Source organism: Mesocricetus auratus, unplaced genomic scaffold (genome assembly GCF_017639785.1).
Source record: "Mesocricetus auratus isolate SY011 unplaced genomic scaffold, BCM_Maur_2.0 Super-Scaffold_100004, whole genome shotgun sequence".
NCBI lineage: Eukaryota > Metazoa > Chordata > Mammalia > Rodentia > Cricetidae > Mesocricetus > Mesocricetus auratus.
Window position 1 is genome coordinate 96,929,480 of NW_024429189.1, and position 17,533 is coordinate 96,947,012.

General features: G+C 45.2%; 2 protein-coding genes across 2 annotated transcripts; both read left to right on the forward strand.

Moving 5' to 3' along the window:
* The first annotated feature begins 1,571 nt into the window (after positions 1 to 1,571).
* On the forward strand, positions 1,572 to 2,414 carry CUNH20orf141 (chromosome unknown C20orf141 homolog). Its single transcript, XM_005068622.3, has 2 exons — positions 1,572 to 2,038; positions 2,126 to 2,414. Exons 1-2 carry the CDS (start codon positions 1,881 to 1,883, stop codon positions 2,361 to 2,363), a joined length of 396 nt encoding a protein of 131 aa, XP_005068679.1. The 5' UTR covers positions 1,572 to 1,880; the 3' UTR covers positions 2,364 to 2,414.
* A 386-nt stretch (positions 2,415 to 2,800) lies between these two features.
* Positions 2,801 to 3,531, forward strand: Tmem239 (transmembrane protein 239). The gene is made up of 2 exons (XM_040744945.1): positions 2,801 to 2,910; positions 3,044 to 3,531. Exon 2 carries the CDS (start codon positions 3,058 to 3,060, stop codon positions 3,511 to 3,513), a length of 456 nt encoding a protein of 151 aa, XP_040600879.1. The 5' UTR covers positions 2,801 to 2,910; positions 3,044 to 3,057; the 3' UTR covers positions 3,514 to 3,531.
* The last annotated feature ends 14,002 nt before the right edge of the window (positions 3,532 to 17,533 follow it).

Below are 17,533 nucleotides of genomic sequence, written 5' to 3' on the forward strand. Positions count from 1 at the left end.
AACTGAGAAAACTCCAAGTAGAGCTACCCTACAAATTATGTGGAGCAGCTTGCACACACCAAATCTTAAGGAATATTAGTTGAACATCCCATACCCTTGCATTGTGGCTAGTTCCTCTCAGTAGAACTGTCAGGACACAACTCTCAATTCCATAGTTCAGCGATGCAATTTTGTGCCTGCACCAGAAATGAGCACTCATGGAACTGGCAATTTAAAACCTAAATGCTCATTTTCTCATTTACAATGACTATTGAGACTTAGATAAAAAACAGGATCATCTGCTGTCTCCCTATAGACAAATCTATATCTGAAACAAAGTTTCCAGCCAAACTAAGCCAGTAGAAAGGTAACTGGTGAATAATGGTAAGAACAAATGACACTGGCTCTATGGTTTCAAGTCCATCAGCGCTAAACATGCCAAGGCCACCAGGCCTGGGTCTTTGGGGACAGCTTCCTGGGAGACAGCAGAATGCCCTTTCTATCATTCTCATTCAACCTCTGGGGATATACTGTCAATGTCTATATTGTCACTGTCTCCCCTTTAGCTTTCCTTCAAAGTATGAGTAATATCTAAATTTATAAGTCACTTCTATTCATCTTTTATCACCAAACAATCCATGTACTTAATAGCTCTGTAACCGCTCCCGCTTCATAGATTCAGTGGGATTACGTTTATTCTCATTGAATAATAGTAATCATCAATTGTGATCATCCATTTATTCTACGTTCATTCCTTAATTTCATTCTTAAACTATAGCCTTAACTTCCTATTTAGGGTTTATGTGAGACACACTAGTACATGCCTGCAATCTTAGCACTCAGGATGAGGAGACAGAGACTCGCCGAGAGTTAGAGAGCACCCTGCATTACATGGCAATTTCAAGGCCAGCTTGGAACACATGAATAAACCCTGACTCAGAATCACTTGGGGTAACAATGTTGTAGGCCTTTTAAGTTCATAACCTCTGTTGTTTTACAAGTTTCTCTGAGCAGTATCTCACTATATTGTCCAGGCTGGCCTTAAACTCTCAATCTTCCTGCCTCAGCCTCCCGAGCTCTGAAATTAAGGCATAAGCTACCATACCCAGCTCTCTGTCCCATTTCTGAAACTATAACATCTCCCCAAACTGCAGTGCTTAAGACATCCAATGGCATACTCCTGCCACCCAAGCCTAACTTATCTCCAGGAAAAGCCTATTCCGTACCCCAGAGTTGTAGGCCTGACTCCCCACTACACCTCAGGCCTCATCCCATGTTCAGGGAAGAGAAATGGATACAGAAAAATTGAATGGCTGAATGACATCCCAGACACCCAGCCTGAGAACTTCCAGGAGGTAGCAGCCTCTCCTCCCTTGGCAGGAATCCAAATAGTCATGCTGTTAGCATGCTTTCCTGACAAGCCAGAAGTCATGGGAAGTCCCCAGGGCAGAGAATTACTTGCCATGGCAATAACTAAGGGTGAGTCTTAGTTCTCAGAAAACACTGATTTGCTAGCTAAGCCCCACCTAGGCCACCAGTGTTTATGAGGCAAGACAAACTGTTGTCCTATCCTTAACTCAAGGCACTACCTGGCAATAAGTCACAGTGCCCTGGGTGTCCAAATCCAGAATGGCCGGCCCACGTGGGAGGAGGTGAGGAGGGTTTGGTGAAGACAGAGCGGGAGCATCCACACAGAGCCCAGGTCCCTATTCTCTGAGCTCACCCTTGAGTGCATACCAGGGTCCTCCTGCCTGCCTCCTGATTCTTAATCTCCTATCACGAGCTCTTCCTAACACCTCCAGTCCCAGCTCTGCTTGCCCATGCCCAAAGCCTTTATCGAGCCCATCCTATCCCTCCCAGCTGTCTGGACACTGGAGAGCGGTTAAGTAGGTCAGTGAGCCATGTGTGTCCCCTGGGACTTCAGCCAGGCCCAGCTCCTGGACAGTATCCTAGGGCTGGGGGCACTAGGAGTGACAATTGGAACAGTCTACTCGACAGCTGGCCTAGCCCTGCTGCTCCTGCTGCTGGTCAGCTTCCTTGCTTTTGACCTGCTCCATGGGTAAGTGGCAGCAGCCTGCCAGGTGGGTGTCACAAGCACAGAGTCAAATGAACAATTGCCTTGAGCTGGCATCTTCTCTCTCCACAGGCCCACAGGTCCCATCCTGACACAACACAGACTTCTCCCAATGGGTCAGAGCCAGGGGGCTGGTGAAGGTCCCGGTCAGCAGGCAGCTCCCCTCCTCCCAACAGGGATAGTCTCGGGACTACTCAGCCTCCAGGATGCCCTGTTCCTGCTGTTCTTGGGCCTGGGCCTCTTCTTGGGAGGCTCTGGTATACCCTTAACCCTGCTGGGCCTCGCTTTCTGCCTCCATCCTTGGGCCTGAGGGCCCTCTGAAAACTGAATGCCTTCTAAAAATACACCAGCCATTCTGCTTCCCAGGCTCTCTTCCATCCTAAGCTACATGAGGGTTAGGGTGTGGGGTACGGGTAGAATACTCGATTGTGTTCAGCTTGAACCTCAGAGGCCTCTAGTTCCATAATGTGGGCATTTGAGAACTGGGTCTGAGGCTTAGGGTGACCAGAGAAACCAGAGAAAAGGGTATATATGACAACCAACTCCAGGCCTGCAGTTGGAGGCGGCCATCAAGGAGGGACGGGAGTGGGGAAGGGTTCCTACAAGCAAGGAGTATGGTATCTGTGAGGCTTGCTGAGCTCTCCTGCCAAGCTGGAGGGTCCATAGTCAGGAACTCAAGTGAGTCTCTCTCACACTATGCTGCAGTAGTTCCTCTCTTAACTGGGCCCCGCCCCAGCCCAGGTCACAATGGACTCCTCTGAGGATGGTGGGGTGAGTGAGGGTAAGCCTGGGACCTGGCTGCCAGGCTAGCCTGGGCACAACAAGAAGCATCATGACTTAGGTGGCTCTGCCCAAAGGTAAGTCCTAGGCCCCAGTTCAAAGCCCAATCCCGCCCGTGCTGGTATCCTCCTGACCCCTGCGGCCCCACCTATCCAGAGATCCTGGGCATCTCCAGGGCTGCTCCTGCAGCTGGCCTGGCCCTGTCCACAGGTGCACCCGCCGTGATGCAGCAGCCACGAGTGGAGACGGATATCATCGGGGCTGGCGAGGGGCCCCAGCGGGCAGTGCCCTGGTCAGCCTGGGTCACCCGTCAGGACTGGGTGCGCTGGTGGGCATGCCACATGCCCCGGAGCTGGTCCCAGTGGTGGAATACATCAGGCTGGCGGCAACCTCTACAGCGTATGCTCTGGGGTCTGGAGGGGACACTCTACCTGCTGCTGGCACTGATGCTCTGCCATGCACTCTTCACCACTGGCTCCTACCTGCTGAGCTCCCTGTGGCCTGTAGTGGCTGTGGTGTGGAGCCACCTGCTGCCAGCTATCCTGCTGCTGGTACTCAGTGCCCTGCCTGCTCTGCTCTTCACTGCCTCCTTCCTGCTGCTCTTCTCCACACTGCTGAGCCTCGTGGGCCTCCTTACCTCCATGACTCACCCAGGCTATGCTCAGGACTTGGACCAATAGAAGGGCAACCCCATCTTATTGCCTGTGTCTGTTGAGCCCTGGCCTAGGGCCTGAGCCCTGTGGGGAGAGGGGAGTGGAACTTCAACTGACTTCGGACCCCCAATCACAAGCACAGGTGGGGACCTGGCTTCTGAGCATCTACCTCAAACCCATGTTGGTGTCAGGGGCAGGACAAACCGTTCAGCCGGGGGCAAGAACTTGACCAAACCACCGAGAACACCTGTACAGATGTGGTAGCAACACTTGGTCTCCCAGGCAGCATCTTTTTTAATCACACCTCCCCAGCCCTCCCTGCTTCAGGCTTCCTGAGAGTTTCCACCTGTATACCCCTGTTCTTGTCACACTGTGTGGACTTGTCAAGGATCCTCAGCTTCCAGGAAGAGCATAGACTCTGGGAAAGGACCTTACTGAAAGATAGACAGGGGTGGTCCTGGTCCAAAACCCTGGTGACCTCACCTCTATCACCTTCCAGAAACAGGAAATAGGTCAGTCATCATAGCGAGTTGTGTGTGTGTGTGTGTGTGTGTGTGTGTGTGCACACACATGCTAGAGAATGAATCTAAGGCTTTGTGCATAAGCATACACTCCACCCTACATACATATAGAGCCTCCAGATTCCATATCTGTTAGGAAAGAACAAGTCCCATTTCAGACACCCACACCTTGGCCAATTCATTATTTTTGAATCTCATTGTTAAGTGGGTCCCATTCTTTTCATGGGACTGTTATGATCCAAAGTCAGTATCTATTTGCTAAATACTTTGGTTTTTTGTTGTTGCTGTTTCATTTTGTTTTTGTTTTCATTTTGAAACAGGGTCTCATGAAGTCCAGGATGACTTTGAACTTCTGATCTATTGCCTCCCAGAGTACTGGGATTAAAACTTGTACCACCATGCCTGGGTTTATGAAAAGTACTTTGTAAGGCCAAAAAGCAGTTAAGATGTTTTGGCTCCAAGAACATTCTACAAGCGCAAAAGGCCTTTCAATCTGGAAGTTAAGATGATGAAGCAAGTGTCTCTAGAATTCCAGAGAAATTCTGTCATGGTTAGAATCTCAGCCCTAAACTAGCTAACACAGAATAGATGGTGTGGATGAAATGTAAAACGCTGTGTTATACAACCTCAAAGTAGGCAGATATTGAACTATACTAGTTGTGCAATGCTTGAGGTTGGAGCCTGGTGCCAGGAAATGCTTGAAAAGTTGTGTGAATAGGGAAATAATAGCTCAGGGATTTCCAAAATTGATCAAGCAAGTTGTCTACATTACAGAAGGTTTTGGATCATCCACACTTCCTCAGAGTCTGGCCATTTACCTATCTGCTGACCCCTCCAACCAAAATGTTGAGTATCAGTTATCAAATAAAGTGATCGACATGTTAGACAATTTGCCCACAGCAGGGTCCAGCTAACAGTCTTTATCCACACCCACCTCTACCAATTTCCTGCTGCTTCCCAATTCCTTATCTCTTTTATATCTAACCTTAAAATCTTTGCTTCAGAAGCTCTAGGCCAAAAGCCTCTTCTGCCACCCAAACACTCATGTACCTTAAATCATGGTTCATTTTGGCCAAAACCTGTCACGGTTTTGGAACTCTGTATGTTATTAGACATCTTTAGCTTCAGTACCTAAAGTCCCAAAGCAGTCCTTTGTTTCTTCCCTCTGCAATGTGGGCATGTGTCAAGGCAAGACACAGAGAGACACAGAGATGCTGTAGCCCTGTCACATTCTTGTTCCATGGATTGATATCTCTGTCTCTGTCTGTCTGTCTGTCTGTCTGTCTGTCTGTCTCTCACACACACACACACACAGCTCATGCAGTTCAGACTGTCCTCAAACTCACTATGTAGCTGAGGATGACCTTGAACTTCTGATCCTATTGGCCCTACCTCCCAAGGGGTGGGACTATAGGGATGTGCTTCCATGCCTGCTGTATTTGGTATTGGTGATAAAACTTAAGGATTCCTGCATTTTAGGGAAGCTCTCTATCAACTGAGCTACATTTCCAACCTTGATAAATCTTTCTGAACTTCATTTTCTACATGGGTAAAACAAACAGAAAGACACTTACTTTGGGGCATCTGACTTGCAAGCTGAAGTGCCTGAACTAGCTGCTAATACCACTACACACACACACACACACACACACACACACACACACACACACACACACACAAAACATATGTACACTATAACTATTTGGTCAGGATCAGGATAGACACTCAGCAGTATCAAGGCCAGGCTGTTTGAGTCCACCCTACATACATATAGAGGTCACTCTAACAGGCTACAAAGGAGAAATCCACATTAGAGATGAAGCCAAGACCTAGTAACACCGTAAGTCAAATGTATCTAGATGTCTAGAGTGATAAGCCTTCAGAGTTGTCTATGGTGAGAATAGAGACTCAGATGCCTAGCCTGAATTTTTTACTCATTTATCCATGCCTCACTGGTCAGGAACATCACTCCAGAGACCTGGGACCATTCTAATTAAGGGGAAAGGAGGTTTCAACCAAGACAATATGCACAGGATGGCAGAGGACACAATGCAGGTGAGGACAGGAAAGGCCTTTTCCCTCCCCTCACATAAAAAAGACATCTTCCAACTTCTTGAGCTGCTGATGAGGGGTAGGGTGCTGAGGAAGAACTGGAATGCAGATGAGCAATTCTTACCAAATCAGGGACAGTCATATCCTATAACCTAGAAACTCAAACTAATTCTCACAGAGGTCCTCAAGGGCCTTACTCTTCAAAACGTGGTCCCAGGAAGAGAAGTATAGGCATCCCTTAGCTCTTTAGATACATAGAGACTCTGTGGGGGCTGGAGAGATGACTCGACAGCTAAGAACACTTGCTGGTCTTGCCAGGATCCTGGTTCATCAGCTCACAACCATCTGCAACTTCAAATTCAGAGGATCTGATGCCCCTCTCTCTGCTGAGGGCACCAAGCACTCATGTGGTGCAGATACAAGCAAGCACTCATTCATACACATAAAATAAAATAAGTTAAAAGTAGACTCTCAGGGGCTAAGGATGTAGCTCATGTGGTAGTTTGCCCAGCATTCAGCCTTGATCTCCAGCACCACAAACGCTTGGCTGGTAGTTCTTGCCTGTAATCCCATCACTTGAGAGGTGAACTCAATAGGAACAAAAGTTCAAGGCCACATATCAAGTCTGAGGCTAGGCTGGAATACATGAGACCATAAAAAACAAAAACAGAAAACAGATTTTACAGCTCCATCTTAGACCTGCTGAGCTGGGCCCTGCATTTTAAAGACTCTGAAGGAACAGGTGTTTGCGAGGCATTTCGTTGGTTGAGGATTTTACTTCGCTGTTGATGGGGACAAAGAGATGGAAAGGAAGGTAGCAGTTAGAAGGGGCAGAAGCTACTGAATCAAGTCGTAAGATCTTAATTTAAAATATAGTTCTTGTTGCACACATTTAAAATGTATAGTGGCACAGCAATACTTCTTTTTGCAAGAAACAATGGCATACATGACTAGCGTCAGGCAAATGGGAGTGGTACATAGTGTGAGACACCTTGCAGAAAAGAGTTTCAACCTAATTCTTGAAAGTCTTTTCATGTATACAAAGCCATTCACTCACAGTTTAAATGATTTTAAAACACAGCCTAATGGAAAATGGAAACACTGGAGTCAAAGTGTTCTAAGCCTTTCCAGTTTGGCCAAGAGGAAAGAGATGTCCCAACTGACCTGAAGTCCTGGACCACTGGCGGATATTTTTGCCTGGCCTTCCTCACCTCATGCACATGTTTTTCTCTGGTGGGATTGGAATAAGGGGCTGGGATCCACCAGTGGTTTTAGCCAGGAAAACCAGTCAGGCATGGGCTTAGTTGATTCACACCAACACAATGTCCTGATACTGAGTACCACTGTGAGTGTACAGTGTCAGTATCCTGATACTGAAGGGTGTGTGTGTGTGTGTGTGTGTGTGTGTGTGTGTGTGTGTGTCCAATATAACTTTCTCAATCTGCTTCATGGTCCAGGAAGAAAAGAGGAACAGCCTGAACCTAGAAGGACCTCTAAAGATGGTCAAAGGGGAAGACATGTATCTAGGTACTCATTGATGAGCATGCCTGGCTGAGTGGGATGGACAGGAAAGGGGTCCCTAGAAGCAGGAAGACAGGCAGTGCCTGGAAAACTTTCCAGACTCTAGAGGGTGTGCTCAAGGGTGACTGGCCCTTGGCCAAAGTGAGGAATGAGGAAGCCTCAGCATCTGGGTCTAGGAGGCAACCTGACCAGTGACACAAGGAAGCCCAGACTCAAGGGCCAACCGCTGGTATGCAATACTTGTCTGTGCTAAAGGGCAGAGGCAGGGGCAGAAAATAGCTATCGTAGGGGTGTCTCTACATTGTTGGGGGGGACACCTGCTCTAGGTAGTGTTCTTTGGAAATCCTTCCAGCTACGTGGAGGAGTAGTGCGGACAGCTGATAAGCATCCATCCAGGTGAACTGATATGTAGAAGGGTGGACAGGGCCTGACACTGATAAGAAAATTCCAAGCCTAGCCTGGGATACGAAGGCCATGAGCATCCTCAAGGAGGAGAAGTGATAACTGTCCTGGACCATGGAGAGCACCCAAATCCCAGCATGGGGAATGTTGCGCTCAATGCAGCAACGCTCACCCTCTGGTGGGATATGTGGCACTGACTGTGAACGGTCGACCTTGGCTAAGGTCCCCCAGGGGAGCCGAACTCCTCAGGCTCGGATGCCAGTCTGGTGGTGAGCAGGCAAACTTGGGGGCCATGGAGAAATAGCAGGTCTACCATCACCAGGGCGACAGCTTTGTTGCCTCCTCACCTATTTTCCTAAATCTTCAGCTTGGCCACCCCAGCAAGAGAAAACCCAGGCTTGGAGGGCTCACTGACGACAATCCTGAGAGGGCCAGTTGCCTTTAGTGAGGAGCTGGATAGCATTAACTGTGTAAAACATTCTTTTGGCTGAGTCAGCATTTTCATCTATATTTTATAGTGAAACCTTTGCTTCCTTTGTACTAAAATCTCACCTTTCAAGTCTTTTTCATCTTAAAAGAAAAAAAAATTAGGGCCAGAAATGTAGCTCAGTGGTAGAGCCTGGCTGACATGTGTGATGTCCAGGGTTTGGTTCCTGGTTACTGCAATAAAATAGTTTTGAAAGAGATTCTTTTAACATGTTATTTCTACCATATTTTCTCCCCTGCCTTCAAATGTCAGACCTCTAAATAGGAACATATCAGTAGTTCACACTGTGTGTCTGCATGCTCAGAGGCCACGGAATAGGCTTCAGGAACACCATCTATGTCCTATGAGAAAGGGTCTCTCATAACCTGAGCTCACCAATTGGCTAGAATGGCTGGCCAGCCAGTCCCAGGGACCTGCCTGTCAGCTTGCCAGCACTGGATTCAAGTGTGAAACACCATACTCAGCATTCTTACATGAGTTCTGGGAGTCCAACTATGGTTTTCAAGACAAGCACTTCACATCCTGAGCTGTGCTTCCAGCCCAATAGTTTTAATATAACTTTTAAAATAACCAAGTAGTGTTCTAATGGGTGGTGTACCCAATTTATCAACCCACCCGTTGATGGGTGGACATGAGTCATTTTCAAATTGAGATTGCAATTATGAAGTCTTCATATGAACATGTTTTCATTTTGTGTGGGTAAACACTTAAAGATGGAATGGCCAGATTATATAGAACAATCTTTTCTGTGTTAGCCATTCCAGCTGTAAATGGTGCCACATCATTATGGTTTGCATTTGCATCTTTCCTAGTGGCTCAAGATGTTGAAATTCTTCCAGGCTACAGTTTGCCTTCTCTCTCTCTCTCTCTCTCTCTCTCTTTGGTTTTTCGAGACAGGGTTTCTCTGTAGCTTTGGAGCCTGTCCTGGAACTAGCTCTTATAGACCAAGGTCGTGAACTCACAGAGATCTGCCTGCCTCTGCCTTCCGAGTGCTGGGATTAAAGGCGTGAGTCACCACCAACCGGCATAGCTTGCCTTCTCTTAACAGCTTTTGAGAGAAGTACTGCATTTTAATGAAATACAACTATGATGAACTCTACTGGTGAATTGTCAGCTGTTATTTGAGCTTAAGGAGAAGCTGGCTCTGGAGCAGGATTGCCTTTCCCCTCATTTCAGGCCAAGCATGCTTGTCTCAATGCCCTCTTACCTGAGGGTGTACTGACCTAATACTTTCTGTGGCAGGAAGGGGAGAGAACTGCCAGACTGCTCAACATTATATCTACTCCACATCGAGGTGGCCTGGACCATGGAGACCCCCCAAAATGCCAGCATGGGTAACATAGTGTTCAAGGAAACAAGGCCCACTCCCCTGGTGGGATATGTGGCTCTGGCCATGAAAGGTCAGCCTTGGCTAGGGTCCCCCAAGGGGTAGGGATTCCATCTGGGAGGCAAACTATATAACAGAGGTTACTAATGTTTACCCATGACATATGTGCCCACAGTAGGAAAAAATTAAATTCAGTCATGGGAAGCTCATTTATGGAGAGAAAATTCAATTGTGAATTCTGATAGACTGCCTCAACTTCCCCAATTGGTTTCTGTTGGATGTTGTGCCTGACTTTATGACAGTATATCTGCTACTATTTCTTTTACTTGACGCCCACCTAAGGAAACACTGTGTTCCACCTGGGATTCTCTATTGGGAACGCCAGCTGGCTGCCTCGAGGGGGCTTTCCCTTGTTTATGCCACCCCCCTCTGCCCCTTGAGACAGGGTCTCTCTATTTAGTCTTGCTGTCTTGAAACTCACATAAGTTTTGTAGAATCAGGCTGGCTTCAGACTCACAGAGATTCTCCTACTTCTGCCTCCCAAGTGCTGGGATTAAAGGCATGTTGCCTGGGTTAGCTGCTGTCTCTTGTTATTATTTTAAATTACTTTTTATTACTTTATGTGTAGAGGTGTTTTGCATACATGCATGTCTGGACACATGTGCTGTTCTTGTGCCCACAAGGGCCAGAAGAGGGCATGGGATCCCCTGGACTAGAATCACAGACAGTTGTGAGCCATCCTGTAGGTGCAGGAAACTGAACACAGAACCTCTAGGAGAGCAGCCAGTGCTCTTAAACACTGAAGACCTCTCCAGTCTGCACTTGTTTGTTTGTCTGTTTTTAACTTTGGTTTACTATAGAGCAATAAACTGTCACTCAAAATTGAAAACATAGCTATCAGAGATCATTCTCTGGACCATATGGTACAACAACATGTCAAAATGTTATTTTATGGGCTAGGCATGATGGCACATGCCTTTAGTCTTGGGCAAGCAGATTTCTGAGACTTTGAAGCCAGTCTGATCTACATAGAGAGTTTCAGGACAGGTGGGACTACACAGTCACTGTCTAAAAAGAACAAAATAAAAGAAAAAGAAAGTTATAGATTATGCTTTTGATGTTCTGTCTAGAAAATCTCTGCCCAACAAGAGGCTACAACTATTTTCCTCTAGATTTGTAATTTTAACTTTTATATTTTGGGTTATGAGCTATTTCAAGCTAATATTTATGTGGTATGAATTACAAATTGAAATTCATTTTCCTCAGATGATTATGCAGTGATTTCTTCACTTAAGTCTATCCTTTACTAACTTGCTTTTAAATTTTTTAATTTTATCTTATCCCTTATGTATATGGGTTTTTTACCTGCATGTATGTCTGTATGGAGGTATCAAATCCCCTGGGACAGGAGTTACAGTTTTGAGCAGCCATGTGGGTGCTGGGAACTAAACCCTGGTGCTCTGAGCCATCTCTCCAGTCCATGTTTTCATGACTCTTTCTAGACTTTTTAAAAAAATACTTATGTGCATTTGCCTTCATGTATGCCTGTATGAGGTTGTCAGATCCCCTAGAACTGGAGTTACAGTTTCAAGCTACCATGTGAATGCTGGTAGTTGAACCTGGGTCCTCTGGAAGAGCAACCATTGCTCTTAACCTCTGAGCCATCTCTCCAGCCCTCTAGACTCTATAGACCTGTGCCCGTCTCTATGCCAGCATCATATCCTCTGCATACAGCTTCATCAAACTTTTGCTAGCTAGCTATTCTAAAACCTTTGTTTCAGAAGACATTTTAGAATTACTTTGTTAACTTTTGCAAAACTATGCAGTTTGGCTATGATTATACAGAATATCTAGATCAATTTGAAGAAATTATCTTTTATAAAGGTGGGTTTGTTTTGTTTTTTCAAGATAGGGTTTTTCTATAACAGCCCTGGCTGTCCTGGAACTTGCTTTGTAGACTAACCTGCCTCTGCCTCCAGAGTGTTGGGATTAAAGGCGTACACCAACACTCCCAGTTTTTTTTTTTAAGTTTTATTTAGTGGGTGCCCATGGATGTGGAGGTCAGAGTTTATCTTGTGGAAATCTGTTCTTTCACCATTGTTAGGTATCAGACTGTCCAGGTATCCAGAAATGAACTCAGTCTCAACTATAGGATGACTTCTGGCAGTTAGATAAAAACCAGCTTTCCTCGGGAACTTACGAAACCGGTACCTGTCTACCCAAGGAGTCATTTCCCTTACCTCCAGCAGAAGGCGCCTATGGTTCCATTGGCATGAATCTATGGCTGTATATCAAAGACCATGCCGGGCTCCAGACTCCCTCAGTCCCTAGTTACAAATGCTTGTTATACATTTCAAAGTTCCCAGCACCGGCCTCCTGACCCTTCCCTCCCAGCAGCTACTCAGCTCCCTTATAATGAACATTCTCTACTATTACTGCACTGACTCTCTGGCTAGTCTTACCATATTTACTCTATCTGCTTGCTATCCCTATGCTCTAGTCTCTATGTCTTGTTATCTCCACTATATTCCCTCCCACTCTCCTGTTTCCCTAACCCTGGCCATGTCCAGTCTGCTTTCTTTCTGTGCTGAAATCTTCCAGATGCCTCTGGCTGTTCTCTCATATCTACAATAAGAACCTTAGCCATATCATGGAGTGATAAGTTTCTTTACTGCCTCCCCTCCCCACCTTGTATTACAACCATATGGGCTCCAGAAATTGAATTCAGGTCATCAGGCTCGGCGGCAAGCACCTTTACCTATTGAACCATCTTACTGGCCATATATGGCTGTGTGTGTGTGTGTGTGTGTGTGTGTGACAAATATATGTACATAGAGAAAGGCTTATTATGTGCATAGTAACTAGCTTATTAAAATTCAACTAATACTTAGCAGATTTCCTTTAAAAATAAATTTCCATTAGACTTTTTGTTTCGTTTTGTTTTTCGAGACAGGGCTTCTCTGTGGCTTTGGAGGCTGTCCTGGAACTCGCTTGGTAGTCCAGGCTGGTCTCGAACTCACAGAGATCCGCCTGCCTCTGCCTCCCGAGTGTTGGGATTAAAGGCGTGTGCCACCAACGCCCGGCTTAGACTTTTTTTAAATAGATAATCTTGCTATCTGCCAGTAAGTCTTCCTGCTGTCCACTCTCTATGGCTTTTATTTAGATCTCTTGTGTAGTACCTAGGACTTCCAGTCTAACACTGAACAGAAATGGTAAAAGTGGATATGATACTTTCTGATCTTTGGGAGAAAGTATTCGGTTTCTTTCAACATGATGCTAACTGGAAGTTTTTGCTTATATTACTTTAAAATTTTATGTGTATGGGTACTTTGCCTGTATATATATCTGTGTACCATGTGTGTGCCTGGTGTCCTGGGACTGGAATTATAGCTGCCGTGGGCCACCATGTGGTTACTGGGAATGGAACCCAAGTCCTGTGAAGAGCAGCCAGTGCTCCTAACCATTGAACCATTTATCTAGCCTTCATTTAGCTATTTTTTACCCTTTCATGGTCTGGAAATAAAATTTCTTAATTGGATAAAGGTCAGTCATCAAAAATCTATAGTAACCTAAACTATGCTTAATGGTGAAAATGAAAAACAATTCCTGTTAAATAAAGATGCAGTTAAACAGGGCTGGGGAGATGGCTCAGTTGGTACAGTGCTTACCATGCAAGCACTTGAATCTGGGCCTCTGGCACCTACTGTAATCCAGGAATGGTGGAATACATCCATACCCCCAGTATAGGGTTGGGCTGCATGGTAGGAGGGCAGAGACAAGAGGATTCCTGGAACTGTGAGAGGGAAGTCAGCGAAGTAATCAGTGAGCTCCAGTTTTAGTGAAAGTACATCTCAAAACTAAACAATAGAGGGCGATACCCAATGTTGACCTCTGCACCCACATACACAATGTTTTTAATTAAAAAATGCAATCATAGGTGACTAAAAACAATTCCATACCCAATGGCCATGAATCCTTGCTTGTATAAACTAAGGACTACACATAGAAGTTTGATCTAGTTTGGTGGATGTGGTTTCCTGTGGTTAGTGCTGTTTCAGTTTTCAGGCATTACACTATTTTACAAGCACACAACCTTACACATCAATTTAAACATTGGAATGATTTTTAAATCAGATTAATTTAGTTGAGTAAAAAAGCCCAATTAAAAAGAATGCCTATCACCAGGAGCACTTGGGAGGCAGAGGCAGGAAGATCTCTGTGAGTTCGAGACCAGCCTGGTCTACAAGAGCTAGTTCCAGGACAGCCTTCAAAGCCACAGAGAAATCCTGTCTCGAAAAAACAACAACAACAAAAAAATGCCTATCACATTTGTTCATATATGTTCATATCAGCATTATTTGTAATAGTCAGAGCCTGGAAACAACCTAGATGTTCCTTAACTGAAGAATGGACTAAGAAAATGTGGTACATTTACACAATGGAATATTACTCAGAGGTAAAAAACAATGACATCTTGAAATTTGCAGGCCAGTGGATGGAACTAGAAAAAAACATCTCAAGTGAGGTAACCCAGACTCAGAAAGACAAACATGGTGTGTACTCACTCGTAAGTGGATGTTAGACGTAAAGCAAAGGATAACCAGGCTACCGTCCGCAACCCCAGAGAAGCTAGATAGAAGGGAGGACCCTAAGAGGACACACATGGAGGACCCAGGAGGGGAAAATAGTTGAGGTCTCCTGGGTAAACTGTCAGGGGTGGAGGTGGGATGGAGGGAGGAGATGGGGGATGGGAACATGAGGGATCAAGAAGACTGAGTTGGGGGAGGAACGGAGGGGGAGACTAATAAAAGAGAGATATCTTGATAGAGGGAGCCATTATGGGTTAGGGAGAAACCTGGTGCTAGAGAAAGTCTCAGGAATCCACAAGGATGACCCCAGCTAAGACTCCTAACAATAATGGAGAGGGTGTCTGAAGATGCCTTCCCCTGTAATCAGATTAGTGACTGCCCTAATTGTCATCATAGAACCTAACAAATGGAAGAAGATGCTGTGACCCACAGCCAAGCACTGGGTTGAACTCCTGGAGTTCAGTTGAAGAGCAGGAGGAGCGATCATATGAACAAGCGGGGGGGGGATAGGGGGGATGGGGGGATGGTCAAGACCATGACGAGAAAAACCATAGAGACAGCTGACCTGAGCTCGTTGGAGCTCACAGACTATGAACTGACAATGGGAGAACCTGCATGGGCCAAACTAGACCATCTGAATGTGGATGACAGTTAGGTGATTTGATCTATTGGCCACGGCAGCAGGAGTGGAATGGAGGTGCGTATTGGCAGTTACACCAGAACCTAATCCAGGGGCATGAGCTGGCTTTTTGGAGCCCATTCCCTATGGCGGGACACTCTGCTCAGCCCTGATATGGGTGAGGCACAGGAGTGGGGTGGTGGTAGTGGTGTGTGATCAACTTGGCATGCCAGACTTTGTGGACTCCCCAAGGAAGGCCCCTCGCAGGAGTGGATGGGAAGAGGAAGGGGGGGGCAGGAGAAGGGGGAAGAGGAGGAACTGGGGTTGGTATGTAAAATGAAAACATTTTTAAAAATAAATTTAAAAAACAATGCCTATCAAATGGTTTTATTTATATAAAAATTCTAGCAGATTGGTACCAATGATTCCTTGGGGACTAAAGTGGTGAAATATGAGGAAGCTGTAGGCAGGAAAAAGAGAAAGAAATTATAAAATAGGTTGGTTATCCTGATGGTGACAACGATTTCAGAGATATACTTACCAAACTGTACACTTTAAATATGTCAGTCACATCCAATAAAGATTTTTTAAACATCTATTTCTTGGTGGCGAGAAAGGATACACTTTCACTATTTTATGTCTGGATGCATTTCAACATGATGTTGTATATACACTCCACAAGAAGGTGGCTATCCACTTTTGTTGGAAAACTTTCAGTTCATCAGATTCTCTAGGGAAAAAAACTGGTTGGTAGTTTAGTTTTCTTAAAAGAACTTTGAGATAGTTCGATTCCAAGCACTCACATTAGGCAGGTCACAAACTGCCTGTAACTCCAGGTGATCTCATATCTCTCAGACCACTACCTGTGCACTCAAGTGTGTGCATGCGTGTATTCGTGCCTGTGCGTGTGCACACACTTACACACACACACATACACACACATACACAGAGAGAGAGAGAGAGAGAGAGAGAGAGAGAGAGAGAGAGAGAGAGAGAGAGAGAGAGAGAGAGAGAGAGAGAGAGAGAGAGAGAGGAGAGAGACATGAGAGTTAAACAGTCCTTCCCCTGCTTTCAGTAGTATCTTTGAGTGGAATATTGGACCTATCCTTTGAAAACCATGGTTCTGTGAGTGAGGCTGAACCAACAGTTTGGAGACAATGAGAACTGAGTTCTGTCCTGATTAGCTGATAGTCGTGGGCCTTTAAATTGGTACAACTTAAGTTTTTAATCATTTTTATACCTCAAAACAAAAGTCCAGGAAATAACTGAAATGTAAGTGATAACAAATATAAGGTTGTTTCTTAACTTTTCAATGATATGGCAACCAAAAATAAAATCTCCTTATTCTATTTTTAGGATAGATTTTAAAGTGTAAGAGTACCTTATTTCAGAAAACTTTAAAAGGAATTTAAGATAATTAAAAAAAAAACAACTGTTGGGGCATGGGAAGTCAGAGTAAATGGGGTAGAAATTAAGAACACAGAGGAAAAATGAAGACAATATTAAGCATACCTGTCATGAGATTTCTCATAGAGTGTGAGTTCTAGAATCGGGAGTTCTCAAGTTCAGAATTTGAGAAACAAGTAAAAAAGGCGAGGAAGGCTCAGTAGGAAAGGTGACAGAACTATGGGGAACAGGAGCCAGCAACAGAGAAGGCCCATGAAGCTGGAAAACTCAGTTTTCTCCAGCAACACCAGAGAATCAAAGATACAAAAGGCTCTGGATAGACATTCAGAAAGAGACAAGGGACCGGACAAAGTGCAGCTGGAGAAGGCTGCTCTACAAGTATTTGATGATGAAAAGGAAAAAAAAACATTTTTGCAAGGAAGATTATCATTCTCATCGCTATAAAAACAACCCAAAAAGCTTTTCATGCCTCCCTTTAGTCTTGTTCACAAGAAAGGAATTCAGAGTTTGTCTTAGGCACTGTGTTGGTGCCTCTGCAGTCGCTGGCTCCTCTACAGGGTTTAACTCACGTTGTGACGGTTTCCTTAGCACCAGTGTGCTAACCATGTCCTTTACCAAGACCAACATTTTTCCCATCAATTTTTGTCTTCTTTTGGGTGAGAGGTTGCTCCTTTTTTAAAGGTTTCATTAACAAGAACAGAAATGAATCCAAGGACTCTGTTTCTAGTTCAAATTTAATGGTCCTTCTGTACCCCACTTTATGCCCCATTATCACTGTCACACTGCAGCCCCTTCCCTCCCTTATTTCAAAGTTGAGGCCTTGAATTTCTGCTTTTGTGACCAGTTTAACACAGCATCTCTGCCACCACCCCGTCCTGCAATGACCTTGGATGTCTTCTTGGTCAGCTCTTGTTTTTCCTAACTACCAACAAAGGTTGGTCAGTGTTTGCTTTGCTCTCACTGCATACCATATCAAGTAAATAAAGGCATCCTAATTTGTCTTCTGTGTGCATTTGGGAGCTTCTCACTTAGGTGCTAACAACTTACTGAATGCATGTTATGTGCCAAGAATGCATGCTAAGGTTGTGTCTTCTTACCTCCATGAAGAGATGACTACCAAGC